This window comes from Convolutriloba macropyga, chromosome 6 (assembly GCF_964194025.1).
Source record: "Convolutriloba macropyga chromosome 6, txConMacr16.3, whole genome shotgun sequence".
NCBI classification, from domain to species: domain Eukaryota; kingdom Metazoa; phylum Xenacoelomorpha; order Acoela; family Convolutidae; genus Convolutriloba; species Convolutriloba macropyga.
This window is the reverse complement of record NC_134473.1, coordinates 73,688,375-73,703,281: the sequence shown is the minus strand read 5'-3', so window position 1 is coordinate 73,703,281 and position 14,907 is coordinate 73,688,375. Positions and strand designations below refer to the sequence as shown.

At 36.8% G+C, this 14,907-nt stretch overlaps 2 protein-coding genes across 5 annotated transcripts in view; both read right to left on the bottom strand.

Annotated features, from left to right (window-relative positions):
- LOC142340605 (solute carrier family 41 member 3-like) overlaps window positions 1–14,907 on the bottom strand; it is a 70,229-nt gene that overhangs the window by 51,335 nt on the left and 3,987 nt on the right. The gene's annotated exons all lie outside the window — the stretch shown is intronic.
- LOC142340604 (solute carrier family 49 member A3-like) lies at window positions 2,789–14,133 on the bottom strand. 4 transcript variants are annotated; one of them, XM_075391288.1, is made up of 12 exons: window positions 13,264–14,131; window positions 12,778–12,972; window positions 9,390–9,509; window positions 8,605–8,763; window positions 7,961–8,177; window positions 7,644–7,723; window positions 7,439–7,576; window positions 6,637–6,753; window positions 5,876–6,028; window positions 4,172–4,329; window positions 3,515–3,630; window positions 2,789–3,030 (listed from the first exon to the last, which is right to left on the bottom strand). In XM_075391288.1, the coding sequence occupies exons 2-12, from the start codon at window positions 12,916–12,918 to the stop codon at window positions 2,894–2,896; spliced, it is 1,536 nt and encodes a 511-aa protein (XP_075247403.1). In that variant the 5' UTR covers window positions 12,919–12,972; window positions 13,264–14,131; the 3' UTR covers window positions 2,789–2,893. The 4 variants fall into 4 exon arrangements, with proteins under 4 accessions (XP_075247403.1, XP_075247404.1, XP_075247405.1 ...); XM_075391289.1 differs by having other exon boundaries at window positions 12,778–12,964; window positions 13,264–14,117; XM_075391290.1 differs by having other exon boundaries at window positions 12,778–12,964; window positions 13,267–14,117.

Here is a 14,907-nt window from a genome sequence, read left to right as displayed (position 1 = left end):
GTAAAACCAGACGGTTAAAATTTGTATCGTCTTTTTAGTGGTCAAACCCAAAAAAATCTATCAACAGAAAGAAACAATTGTACACGAAAAACTATTCTGACAATCACAAAAAAGAGCATTAAATCTTTTGCAATCTCACTCTTATTCTCACAAAATATATCTGAGCAGACAGTTTTGAAAATCATTTCTACATCTATCTTTTGATTGACCTAAACACTTGTTTTCACGCGCTGCAGCAGTCTTTAAATCCTGAGAAACGAAGCCACGTTATAACCGACTCGAAGTAAAACCTGACTTATACTGGAAGTGAAACAAATCAACGGTCAATTTACTCCATTTTACCATACAATTTGACTGAGGAAACAAGCCGACTAACGATGGACGAATTGCTCTTGAACGACTTGCAAATCATTCAATTTAGAAAGGTGCACAGGCTACAGAAACTTCAATAATGCAAAAACATCCAACTAGGAAGGGGCTTAAACTCTCAACCTCCCAACGAAGCGTCCTGGACAGTAACCACTAGGCTAAAAGTGCTATAAACTTTCATCTCACTCTCTTTTATTATATCAACAGACTGGATTTCTGAATGCTTGCACTTGAAATCAAAAAGACTTGAAAACGCAAAGCCATTCGAGAAGTGAAATCGAAGGAATGTTCTAGAAGAAATCGTTCGTGTAAAAATTTTGAAAAGGATATACACGCTTACAAAAATTGCTTCAAACTTCGTTCGAAAGCAATTAAAAATAAGCAACATAATCAACAAACATAGGGAGAAGTGCGCTCAAACAACCGGTGAGCCGTTGGCTTCGGTAGTAGCCAGCTGGGTCTTGGGTATGCGAGCAATGGGGGGGGGGGGGGGTGAGCGGAGTGGTGCGGTGAGCCTTGGGGGCGGGGGTCGAGCATTGTCAAACCAAGTCAGTTTTTGTTCAGTAAATCACTTGCCAAACGCTACAAAAAATCTGAGGAGGATACACAACTAGATCAAGAAATGAAAGAAAAGATTGGAGAACTAAATATCCAAAACACTTTAAAGAGGGAGAAAGCAAAAAACCGCCTACAAATTTGTTCACTTAGTTCATCGAAGACTAGCCTGTCAAACATACAATTCTCTCCTCTTGTAAAAATGACCCGTCAATTAGTTCCTAACTAGTAGTTGAACACAAAATACTTCCTAAAAAGCACTAAGAGCAAGAGAAATAGACAGAAGACATTATAAATTGAATTTCATTTGGTAAAAACTACTTAAATTTGATATTGATGAAAACACGATTACTATACCCACTATAAATACTAATGGTATTAACTCCCCGTAGACAGTACAAACTTAAAAAGAATTCAAAAACCTCTGGAAAAGCGTCTGAAACAGCAAAATTAGCATCTGAATATCTAATTTAATCTTGAAATGGTCAGAAAGGCGAATGCATAGGAAGCCGAAGTAAAATTAAGCCGAAAGTTATGTAATAGTTATGTAATCTATCAGAAATAATACATTGTTAGCGTTACAATCAATACTTCGCATAGTATAATGCATTATGTATTCCAATGCACCAAAGAAACAAAAATACGTCAATTTTTAGACATCTAGTGGGTACGAGCCTCAGCGGACCGCTGTCCATGGCCATGCCTCTCATCCGCTGTGGGATGTAATCCGGAAATAGCGGGCCGGTTATCGCGGCGAAGCCACGACGCGCGCGAATCGCGCCCACCGGCCCGCCAGGGGCCACTTAAAATACGGGTATCCCAAAATTTTTCGGCTTACTTGACCTCATTTTCAAAATTCCGCTTGCTTGCCTATCGGCTTGCTTGACCGCCACCGTTCAGAAATACTCCCAGTTGCACAATTACGAGAAAAATCACTTTGTACGAAAACTTTGGAACTAGAGCTAAAAACACTGCTTTGAGAAAGCCGCACAAACAAAACCCCTACTCTATCTCCGTTCTTCAATTTTGTTCAAAATTAAAGAAAACAATTGCGTCAAAATTCGGTCGAGCGCAACTACTTACCATTTGGAATTATTGACAAATTGATTATCATTTTCTCGTTTAGTCCACCACTCATAGTAGATTACAGCATCACAATCTCTTTTAATACAATTGGTTATCGCCAAATAATTTACCTTTGTCGAACGCTTAACAATATTTCTATGGCACAAAATGTCCGCAATAAGCACTATTTCTCCCATAGTTAGAGCTAGACCAAAAATGACAGTGTAGGTAACATTGAAGTACTGCTCCACGGAAAAAAAATTGAGATCCGCAAATGTTAGCAAAATCTTGTGACAAGATAACCAGAGCTCCCATACTTGCACCCAAATTCATGTAGAAGCAATTGATAATACAGATTGCTTCAACTTAAAATGATACTTGAACCTTTCATATTGAAAGATTCCATAATGGGCTCAAAAACTGGCTGCAAATAACCGGACCCCTGTGTAATAAAAAATTACACTCGGATTCAAGTTCCGACATCGTGATCCCGGCCGTAATTAATAGAGTTTTTACAGAGTTACCTGGTCTAAAGTGACAAGGTTTGATTTGTTTTCCAACAAGACGGGCGGGTCACATGCTTAGAAGTGCATGTATATTCTGTATTATCACTTGCACAGTTTCTACGCAACCGTTTTCATTTAGCGCGATCGGGCAAAGTCGTATCCAAGAACTATTGTTTAGGGAATTCTTTCTCAACTCTATGAATTTATGAATTCTGGCCACCGGTACACAAAAGGTACAATGTTTGAAATACTATCGGTCACACCTCTTTAACTAAGAAACATTATAAAAACACTCGAATAATCAACATTGAATTTAAGAACGTGAACTAAAACAGGAAATAGACGGTCATAACTAAGAAATTGAAGAAAAATACAGATAAATTAAGGAAAATGAGTTTTCAGCAGTTGTTTGCAGAAGATGAGAGTACTGACGCAGCTGCGGCCTCCGTTTTGATTCTCTTGTCGGGAGAGTTGAAAAAGACAACAGTGAAAACTCCGACAAGACATGTGAACGCCGACAATACCAAGTTCGCAACTGAAACAATGGCTTCCGGTTACAAAAGTGCGGCTAGAAACTCTCACTAGAACCTCAACTACTCGGCGACTTTGACTGAAGGCGATGGCTATCAACGTCGATTAAATTCATTTGCTGCTGTTATTCTTATCAAAAAATTCAGAATAATAATGCGTTTGGCATTTTAAACGGGCCTTTTTTTGAACATAGTCTCGAATTTCTTAATCTCTTTACTCACTAAGCAATTTCTATAAATAGTGTTTAGGTGACCTAGCCCGCACAATTGCGCTTTAAAACACCATATAATCAGAATAAAATCATTTTAGGCGCCGGACAAATTGTTCTCAAACGATAACAGCTGATCGATTACCCTGCCTACGATGCTAACGATAAAAAACAGAAATCGATAAAATTTATCGATTAGATTAACGATTAAAGGTTAAGTTTGTGTTTGAGAGCAATTAATCATCTACCATCCTTAGCCGAAAGAATTATGAAAAATTACTCCATAGGTCTTTTTTGTCAACTCCTTCAGCACACACTTGAATATCATTCTGATACGAAGTCAAGTCCTGACCCAACATTGGTAATCCCACAAGCATCACTATCCCAATCAGCTGACTAAATAAACAACAACAACAACCGTTCCTCAGTATGAAATAATCTTGGACTTAGGGTTGCACTTTGCTAATGTGTCGCAAGTGATGACTTGATTTTTTCATGCTTTGAGATGATGCGATTGTTCTGGTTAACCTAGATCGTTTAGAGAGACAGCTTTCTTTTGGTCTTTGTTTTTTTTGAGATGTAGCGATTTCGACTTTGACAATCTTCTGGACTCTTCTAATAGATGAACGCCAGTACTATGGTTTCCAGAATGCAAAAATAAGCTTACGGTTGCATTGAAAGTATTAGCTGTTGCGTTATTCTCCCTTATCAATCAACGTCTATCAAGCCACACTTAGTCATCTATATGGCCGATCATTAATAGCATTCACCTATTATCTCCTCGACTTCACGAATATCTCTCAATTGCAACAATGAATTGATTGCAAGCATTTTAAGGTTGTGGAAAATAAGAGCAACCTGTTCTAGACTCGTTCATCAATGATTCCTGGTTCTTGGAAAAGATTTTAAAAATTGTATCCGATGATAGTTGAATTACCCAGCTAGGATGACGATTCCGGAGCTTGCAGATTCGGACACTGGGTACGTGCACTCGACCGACAGTTCAAGTGCCAGAGGGAAGAGAACAAGGCCAAAAAAGCCGAACCATCCCACACCCAGCAGAATAAATACTTCATTGTCACTTTTGGAGGCAGCCTGTGAAACAATCCATGTTTCCTTCAGATCAATAATGAGCCTTCAGTTAAAATCATTAGATCTGATGTTTCAATTCCTGGTGGAACAAACTGTTAGGGACTTAAAAACCCTTCATTCAAAACAACTTCATTCCGCTTAAATTGAGATGAGAGCTACCATAGCCCCAACTTTGCTGGTGAACTTGGTGCCCGATATAACTTTCGATAATTAATTCATCAATCTTTTTAGAACAAAACATACGTAACAATACAACGTCAGGTGAACAAACGCAAAGAAAAGTTGAAAAACGCTCAGTCACAGTTGGAAATAACATAACCAACAAACTGCTCTCAAACGACAGGCGAGGGTTGGCTTCGTCAGTGGCTAGCTGCAGCTTAGAGGTCAGCTGACATGCGTAACTCCTTTAGACAACTCCTCAGTCATGTAGTGCCCCCGGCTTTACCTGTTTAGACCGTTTTTGAGGACTGTGGACAAAAAAATTCAGATAGTCAGACAAAAAATTGGAATACACGCACAAAAAGACTCGAAGGACTAATATAATTTCTACAAACTTCAATTCAGAGCAATTAAAAGATCAATCTAAAGCATCTAGGTCTGTTAATTCATTCTACTCTCAGTTTACAACGTAGTAAAAATCAATCTACAATTCAGCAAAAATTATAAGCTTAATGCTCGTTTTTTTTTTAAAAAAAATGATAAAACATAACCAACTAACGTCGGGCGAATTTCTCTCAAACGACCAGCGAGCGGTTGGCTTTTTAATACATAGCTTGGGAGAGATGCTAGCCTGGGGTGGTGAGCGGAGTGGACAAGAGGGGTAAAAACACCGGGTGGAGTGGAGTGGAGGCGTGCTGGGATTCTGAGATGGAGGGGGGGGGGGGGGGTGAGTGGGGTGGGGGTGAGTGGGAGGGGGTGCCTGAGCGGGATCGAAAGTTTAAGATTAAGAACAGCCCTTAACACTTGAGATTGTCTCCACAAAAGTCTTGGTGAATCGCTTCTTAGTGACTGGTAAAAGGTGTAAGGCTCTAAGAGCCCTTAATACCCTCTGGGCGCTACCTGTTTATCCCGTTTTTGAGGACGAAATTACAATATTTAGCAAACTGCATATATTCGACGAAACTTAGTTGCATACTGTATAACCATTTTTTTTGTCATAGAGCATAAAAATGATGACCTCATTTGTTATACTAATAAAACACGAGCGAAAAATGACCCAGCCATATCCTGATCGCTATTCTATGATAGTAGCCAAACCGATTCAAACAAAATTTTCAAAAATAGTTTCAGAGCAATCCAAAATCTAATCGAATGAATCTAGGTCTCATTGACTCCATTTTTAGATTCCAATAGGGAGCGCAAACCAATCTGCAAAGAGGAAAAATGGTCAGTAAATCCCTTGGGCATTTTTGATCAAGGACAATTAGGAAGCCATGAACACGACGAACAAAAACAAAACCTATAAATCTGAGAAACTGAAAAATAATGTTCCACCAGGTCAAGAAACATCAGTCTCAAATTGGAGCAGGAAGTTAAGCAAAACCCTAACCCATGCAAAAAGAGCAATACCCAGACAGGCGAGTAGATAGCACACTTTGTAGATGAAGTCGAACTTCTTTGTGTTGTCGGCTATGGTTCCAAATATAGCCGCTCCGATACAACCAGAGCCAATAGCTACAGTAGATGTGATCCCCGAAAACGTCTACAAAGTTTGAGAAAAGAGTCAAAACTTCAAAAAAGAACATTGTTAATTTCCTCCGATACACATAAGAATAAAATGCAAATGGTAAAAGAGGCAATGTAAAGTTAAGAATATAACATTATGTAAAATTCTAAAATCATTAAATTACTTAACTAAAAATTTGACCTTACATTAGTAAAAAATGGCCTATAATGCGAGCATAAAATGTTCTCATGAAGATTTAAAAAAAATTAAAATCTAATGCTCTCAATGTCATCGTTCATTAAATTTCAATTTTCAGTTCAATTAAATCAACTGCTTTTCCTCTTCATACAAAATGTTACTTAAATCCTGCACAGTCCTAGAAAAAATCAGGCCTTATAAAAGTGAAAATATATTACATTCATTATAAAGTTCTACACAAATTCTCCGGCGTTTCCGACGAATCGCCATACATTTTCTCTTCGATATGGACATGGCATTCTTTTTTAAACAAAATCCGCCTGCTGAATATTTCAGCCTCGTTTTCTAAAACAAAACTACAGTGCATTTAAGAAAGCACTTTTTTTTAAAAAAAAGTAGTAAAATTGGTTGTGAAATAAGAGCAAAATGAAAGAAGATGAACAAACGTCGGTGTATCCGTTGACGCAGAGCACTTGTTCCAGGAGAGATATGAGAGTACTGAAGGCTGCCAGTCCAGTGCCAAAAGACAACATCAGGTACCAGAACTGCTTACTCTTTAGACACTACACACCAAAACATATAATTAAGCAATCATGGCCCAGACAATGCCCTTTCCATGCAAAAATGTGTCCCGCAATTTGGTGATGACATTTTCACGGATTGAGATGTCAGAATGAAGTCACCATTGATCAGACGACGATGAATGTTTATTTGCATGCTCAAATTTTGCACATGGAAAGCCAAAAAATAATGCTGAGAAGCGAATCAACTGATGCTCGCTTACAGTTATACGCAAGCCCAACTGAAACTAGAAACTCAACTGGCCTTCTAACCGTACATACTATCTGGACTGTTATTACAGAATGTTGCTAAGACTACTGAATCTAATATATTTTGCACACAACATATGAACGTCTTCAAAGCCGTCACATTAAAGTCAGCAAAAACCAGTGCGTCACAAAGTTATGATTACATATAGTTATGCAGAACTCCTATAAGCTGCCCCCAAACTTTACGGCACTCGGTAATTCGTATAAAAAGCGCAGCCATAAATTAAGCTGAAAACTAACGCGTCTAATGCAGATGATTTAATATTTTTCAAAAAAATTATGCTAATCGAAAACACGCCTGGTCATTGATGACTCCAGCATGACACTTCAACTCTGAAAAGATTAAGTTAAAATTTAAGGGTTATAAGATTTGGACAATTTGGTCATTTGCCAGCGCCTTGACAATGGAACAACGTACTTGTTTCATACTGTCCTTGAACCCCATAGAAGCAACTGCTCCACTGGGCGAAGGAGGAATCGGTGGATAACTTCCTGTCCTGACAAAGACCAGACAGATAACTGACGGAATTACACTTGGAAGACTCCAAACTAGCACCTGAACAATAAAGGCTGTCCAATCTTTTGGAAATTGAGACGTACAAATTATAGGAAAAACAACGAACCATTTTTTCGACGTTGGACGGATCGTTGTTGACAATGAAAGGTGTTGCCAGGAACGCGACCATAAGACCAAACTCATTGGCTAAAAAACGAACCAATCAAGAATTCTTAAGCGCATTCAATTGCTTTCCAACAAGTCCTCACATATTTTAAACAAGTTCTCAATAGCCTCATTAAAATTAATTATTATTAATTACAATAAATCACGTTGATTTTCCTTCGAAAGCTTGAAACAAATATTCGAAAAAACTTTGTCTTTCTTCGTAATCGAGGTTGGAGTTAAGACAAACCACGAAATAGATCAAAGAAGGCTTCGAACCTATAGTTCCCGCTGCATTTGCGATAGTTCTCTCATCCGGTGCGAACCAATACGCAGCCAGCTTAGTCGGCTGGATTAGAATAAAGGCCTGGGCAACTGCAGTTATAGACTGGCCAATGAAGAGAACTATAAACTGAGTTTGGATATCGTCAAACAGATAGATGGCCAGCACCCTCAACAGACCTCCGATCATGTTGATCAAAGCTGCTGAGATCATCTAAATAAGCACAGTCAATTTGGCGAGGGGGCATTAGAATTTGAGTCCTTTTAATTTTTCATTTATTGTGTAAATGAACGCTTCTCGATAATTTTTCCAAAAACATGATCCACATTTTACCTTACAAAATCGTCTACAAAATTTTGAGATAAAAAGATTTTTTATTACAATTTCCCCTAAAATTTTGTCCGTATTATTTAACACCCAAAAGACAGTCTTAAAATCAATTTCAGATGTAAAAAAGAGAAGCAATGAGCCGTGATAGTCTAGCCGAGTGCTTCTAGAACTTAGACCAAATTTTCGTTCTCCACTTTAGCTCAAACTCGGTCTTGCATTTCAAAATTCATAAGAAATTGACTCTTTTGTGCATCATAAAGCTACACACTAATATTCTATGTTACTCGTGGAATAAAGTCTAGGTGCTTACGAGAGGTTTCAGTCCGAATCTCTCGGCCATGTAAGTGCCGACGAAGTTGAACGGAATGAATATGATGAAGTAAATTGCGGTGAGCATGTTGACCCAGGAGAGAGAGACTCCGAAGTAGGAGGCAGTCGAGTCAGCCACTGGAGCGAAGCAGATCCACATCTGCAACCAAACCACCCAAAATTTGACCAGAAAAAAATCAAAATTTCAAAAAATATGGGTCGCTTGGGCTACACAGATTTTATCCTCATGCTTGCAAATTTTGGGACAAGGCATATCAAAAAATGTACAAATGGGCAACTAATGGTTTTGAACCACACGCTCGAAAGTTTGCTCCAAACAGGCGTTAAAAATGTACGCTAAATGAAACGAGGAAACAAATGAGTCGCCTTCAATCCGATCTAATATTTAGTTAGTTTCCAACACTTGCTGCATATTAATACGCAATTTAGGAACAATAATACGATAAATCTCTTAACCACCTCTTAACCATAGCTTCAGGTTGACCATAGCCTGTTCAATGTTGGCTGCAATGATGGTACCACGTGAAAGTTTCAGACGAAAAAAGTGGCCATAGTCACCAAAAAAAGAGCAATGCTGCTCATAGAAAGAATAGTCTGCAATGTGGGGAATAATAAGAAAAAGGGCAGCTGAAAACAGGCTACTGTAGGCCTAATGCTGTTCCGCTGCGATTACGCAGAAACCACAATTAATTAATTAAGTAAAAAAAATAAATGTACCATATCCTAGTTGAACTGATTACTAAAAGTGTATGATGCAATGCGTACAGTGGCGTTTGTGTAATTGAGGAAGAAGACTATTGAGAGTAGGATCCATCGTCTCTTGTACTGTTTGAACTCCCCACTAGACACCGGACCACCATCTCTGTCGACCCCAAGGAGATCGCTCTGAAAGGGTCCAGCCCTCAGTCAATACTCTACTGATTGTCTGCATTCTAATGACACTTCTCGATCTTATTTTTATCAATATTCTTAGTCGGTAGAGGTTAGTTTTTAAACCTGAGAAAATCGGCACTTTTGGGCCCAATTTTGGACATTTTGCTCAGATTCAACCTACTTTCGCCAAACTATTTGAGCACTTTTGATTTTATAATTTTTCACATCTAAGGTTTTACGCGGAAAAATCGACATAAACTAAGAGAGCTCTGCTCAAACCAAAAAATTTCTCTATTCCAAGGTAAAACTTCGCGCAATTTTTAAAATACGTGCATATAATTTTAAATGAAATAATTAAGAAAAACTAAGCTGAAAAAACTACTAATTTTTATCAAAAACTCTCAACATTTTAACACAAAACTTATCATGGAAGGTAACTTCAGTTTTCATTATCTTGCCTCCAAATTACATGTTTGATCTTTGATTGGAGCTGTTACCACATAGACATTGAGGTAAAATTTCTGAATAATAAAATTGTGTTATTTAAGATTTCAAAATGGCCTTTACTGTTAATTATTCTAATTTAAAAATCTATGCATCAATTTTTTTTTTAAAAAAAAGTACTATGTTTCCTGAAATGAAATAAATGGTGCTCAACGGCCATTCTGATAACCTTATCAAAATATTATCAAGATTTTGAGCTGAGTTTTAATGTTCTCGGCAACCAAAATATTTTGAATAAACATTGACCTCTGAAAAAAACGAAAATGGCACACTAAGTAAATTATACTGATTTAAAAAAATTAATAATGTTAGAGTAGTTACTTGTTTATTTTAATAAATGAAAAAGAGTAGAGTGCATAGCAATTTTTTGATAGTCAAGCAGATCTGCAAATGAATTATATTGAGATATTGAGATTACATTATCCAGCGACCTCTTTGTCTGCATTTCGATACTTCAAATTTACAGTAAATAGATCATAAACATTGACTATAGAATCAACTGTAGACATTGGCTTTGAAATTTTCTAAAATCGAGATGCCGAAAAATTAACATACTTTTAATAAAGTTCAAAGTTGCCAGAGTTCTCACGGGTGTCTTCTAGTTTTGCAAAAACATTTATCTCGAAGAAACCTGCTGAATAGTTCAACACTTCAATAATTTACAAATTTTTGTTGTGCTTGCTGTCGAATAGCTGTCGTGCAATTTGTAGAAAGTCTTCGCAATCAAAAACAATATCATAGCGTCTACGGTTAAACTTTGCAAACAAAACTTCACTCAACTAATTTAAATTTCTTTTAATAGTTAGTAATTTTCACGTCAAAATTAAAAGGGAATCTAAATTTTGAATACGTCAAGCATTGTTAATTTAGCCATCTGGCTATAAATCAAAAAATATACATATACATCAGGAGATATACAGACATCATCCCGATAAAAACTAATAATCGAAGTTCATGGTTTAGCTGGATTATGCTCATTGTCTGGTAAACTTCAAAAAAAAAAATTTTTGTACGTTCTGTATTCTTATCAATTTGCTATTGATTTTAAAATAACCAAACTACAAAGTAAGATTTTTATAATGGAGAGACACTGACAACATTTTTTGCTTAAAACGCTCTTGGAATGAGACGATGAGAAAGTTTTTGAATCTGTCAATATTCAGTCCATGGGACTATTGCAGTAAGATTTTTTTTACAGATTTTTTTTACCAATTGATAAAACTGATTTGACCACTTTCGATACTTCCGCATTTCTCTTATTTTGATTTCGACGAGAGAGAGACTTTTGTCGCTTTCATAACCATGACTACCAAAAAAATTCTGGATCGATACAAACAACGCCATCGATATCTTTTTCTAAAAATTTGCAGCAATTCATCAACAAACATAACCCACTAAATGTCGGAAGAGCTGCTCTCGAACGACTAGTGGGAGCTCTAATCAATTGCAGCCTTCAGTCGGGGGGGGGGGGGGGGGGGCTAAATGGGACTCAGAAAATCAATAGTGGGCTTCAAATAACCACATTAGAGGTTAACATATACCACTATTAAGATTTAAAGTGAAAAATGGCACCAGTTTTCATTTGACTTTTAGTAATAAATTACCACCAATCGAGTTCAGCTGCTTTGAATTGTGATCGAGAAAGAATTTTAGATCATGCGAAACGTAAAAAGTCAAGGTCGTAAAAGTCAAAAAGGTCAAGCGAAAATTTTGCATAAAAAACACGTCTACAATAACTGCTTCTCTACGAGAACAATTAAAAAGTTAAACAATGTGCAGTTTATGAAAATTTGAAACTTTTAATGTTTTCAAATTGAAACACAAAACCAAAAAAGATCCTGTTCAGCACTCTGACCGACACCGAAGATTCTTACTGAAATCATTACTATAATCAATTTAAAAGATTCTCTTCTTTGATACTCAATATTACATAACACCTCTTTTAAATCGCCTTTATTTATTGTATCTTCATGTCAAATGTTTTCTAACTTCTCTTTGATTCTTGTCGGACCTGGCTACATCCCGTCGAATGGGCCAGGCAGGAAACATGGGAAAGAGACGTTAAAAAAGGATGAGCGGATTCCCGGTAATAAAAATTACTGGACTCTTGTAATTCTTCACGTCCCAACCATTTGTTTTTCATATCCTCACTTTTATATCAGAATTAGTTTGTCCTTAGTTATTTCATTCTACGTTCATCCTACATCATCCTACTCCGTTGTTTCATCTACAAGAAAAAAAGATTCTAGAAAAACTCATTTTCGACCTTACCGTTTGATGATTGTTTAAAATTGCTTAACATAAAATGTTTTGTAATTCTGGATTTGCTATGTGTTGACCTGTAGCAGTTTTGTTGTACTATATTTTGACTGGCAGTTGTTAAAAAGCTTCACGGTGCTCACTGACTATCCTCTTCAGATACCATTCACTGAACGAAATTATTATTTTTTATTATTATCATCAGGACAATTTGCTATATAAAACAAAGCAAAATGTCATGATGATAATAATAATAATAATAATAAATTCGTTCAGTAAATGGCATTCACTGCTTTGTTTTGTTATATTTTTGCTTCGTTTTATATAGCTATATAAAACAAGCTCGGGGATTAACGGCTTGCGTGCAACCCAAAAGAATGGTGAAAAAATCACTCAGCGAACGCCTCAGAACAGAATGACACTCAAAGTTAGCACTGAAGGCATTTAGGGTACCGCGAATAGTCGATAATGCATACAAAATAAAAATAGCAGTGTGGTTTCTAGGACTTTTAGGAACCTGTGAAGTGCGGTTCATGGTGCCCAACGAGGCAGACAAGTTAGGGTCACTGTTATTGGACAGAACAACCGATGGAACAGTCGAGTTAGGCGCCAGCGAGGAATCTGACGATGAGACTGAATTGCGACGTTTCAAAGGCATCCGTTGCACGTTTTGGAGGTTAAAAGGTCACACTGACGCCCGAAGTCTAGGGAACTGTTTCCTTCTTCACCTTGAAAATCTTTTTTTTCTCACAAATTTGAGAGAATATAAAAATGTTTTGATAATCTTTTGCGTAGTCCAATAAGAGTTGGCGCAGTTGTTACAATTATGGAATTGGATCTCTTCCGTCTGTGCCCCCCCCCCCCCCCAAACCCCCAGTACGCTATACACCTCATAGTTATAACACACACATACACAAAAGCGAACGATCCAAGGAATTTGATCTCAAGGTCGTTAAAAAGCAAAAAAAGTACAATTATAGGAAAACAAGGAAACAGTTCCAACTACTCCAATATTACTCGTTCCAGGGGACACTCACACACAAGAACTCCAAGGTTAAACAATAACCAATATCGTCGTAACAAAATTACAACGCAATAACTGAATTCGATTAAGAGCAAATAGTTAGTATGTGTCACCGCATATATTTATTATTATTATGTGCAAACTGTTAGGACAAACATACACACCGTATCATTCGCTAAATAAAAGTCAGTAATCAAGTCAAAGAATGGACTTCAAATTCAAGCAGGCTTACGAAATGTTCTACTCGATGCTAATATTAGCGATGATTTCTAGAGAAGAACTGGTCACATTAGGTACAAATATTATGATCAAATGTTGATACGTTCACCAGTTCAAAACTATGCTTTGAGAACTCTGCAAATAATGGTCATTAACGAAACGATAGTTTCATCGCGTAAAATAAACTGAAACGTTCTCAAACAATATAAGAGGCTAAATAAGGTCTAAGTTACGTCTAAAGAGAACTCAATTTAGTATTTCATTGACATTAAAGTTAAGTGATGTTTGCTTCTAAGGCTAGTTGTGCTCAAACAGAGAAAACAAAATAAGACTATAATTCTAAATTCAAGACAAGATACATAACACATTTTACTTATTGTGGCGACGTAAACAATGAAGCCAACACACACAAGCAACACTGCATGAATACTGACGTATTAAATAAAAGAGGTTTATTTTTCTATAGATGCAGTTTTTTCCGCAGACGTTTCGTTCCAAAATAGCAACGCGTTTAAAAGAAAAAAAAGCAAAAACAGCAAAGCAACGCTTTCAATTTCAGATACATAAAAGGCGTTTATTTTATTCTTGTTGAGACATGCATGCACCTCCTTTGCAATCAACAATGTTTTCATATACGTAATACACCTTGGAATGCTAAATTGTAGCAAAAATTCCCGTTAAAAACCAATACATCGCAAGGTTTGCCCGAGTTTGCCAAAACCCACGACACAAACATAAACCGACTTGTCGGAAGAATTGCTCTCGAACGACATGCGGGTGGAAAAACCCGGATAACCGCCCCTGTTGGTTGCTAAGCAGCAATCGTTTTTATTTTAGCAACAAGCTTCATTTCGGAGTGAGAGCAATAGCGATCACTCAAAAATGAAGAACGAAAGCGTAAAAAAGTCACTTGAGAAATCAAAGAATGTTTTAGAAAAGCGCAAAAACGGTCAAGCGAAAAATTTGCATAAAAAGAGCAACACGTTTTCAATAATTTCTAAGAACTTCGTTCACGAGCAATTAACAATTTTTTTAAATAAGTTAAAGCACTTTGTTCTCAGACTGTTCATTCAAGCTGATGATCTTAACTGTCAAGGTTCACGCTAAAACGCCAAAATTTTCCGTATTCAATCAAAATTTTAAAAAATCTATTCAACATTGAGATGAGATAAATGTTAAATTTTTAATTTCCTTATCTCACTTTCTTGCTCCCAACTTTGGATTCCTTTTCTCAAAAATGTGACAGGAACAATATGGTTTAAATTTTAATTTAAACCATATTGTGCTGAACCTTACACAATAAAATGCCTTCATAAAAATCAAAACAGCAATAAACATTTTGATATCAATTATTCCAATGTCTTTTGTACAAATGCTACAAAAAAATCCAGCATAGCACAAATT

What these genes read in the sequence shown, in the direction of transcription:
- LOC142340604 (XM_075391288.1), bottom strand. Translation starts at nt 12,918, where the DNA reads ATGCCTTTGAAACGTCGCAATTCAGTCTCATCGTCAGATTCCTCGCTG. An exon ending in CCATGAACCGCACTTCACAG is followed by an intron (nt 9,510 to 12,777) that starts GTTCCTAAAAGT and finishes GGACCCTTTCAG; the next exon opens with AGCGATCTCCTTGGGGTCGA. An exon ending in GCGTCAACGGATACACCGAC is followed by an intron (nt 6,029 to 6,636) that starts GTTTGTTCATCT and finishes CAAACTTTGTAG; the next exon opens with ACGTTTTCGGGGATCACATC.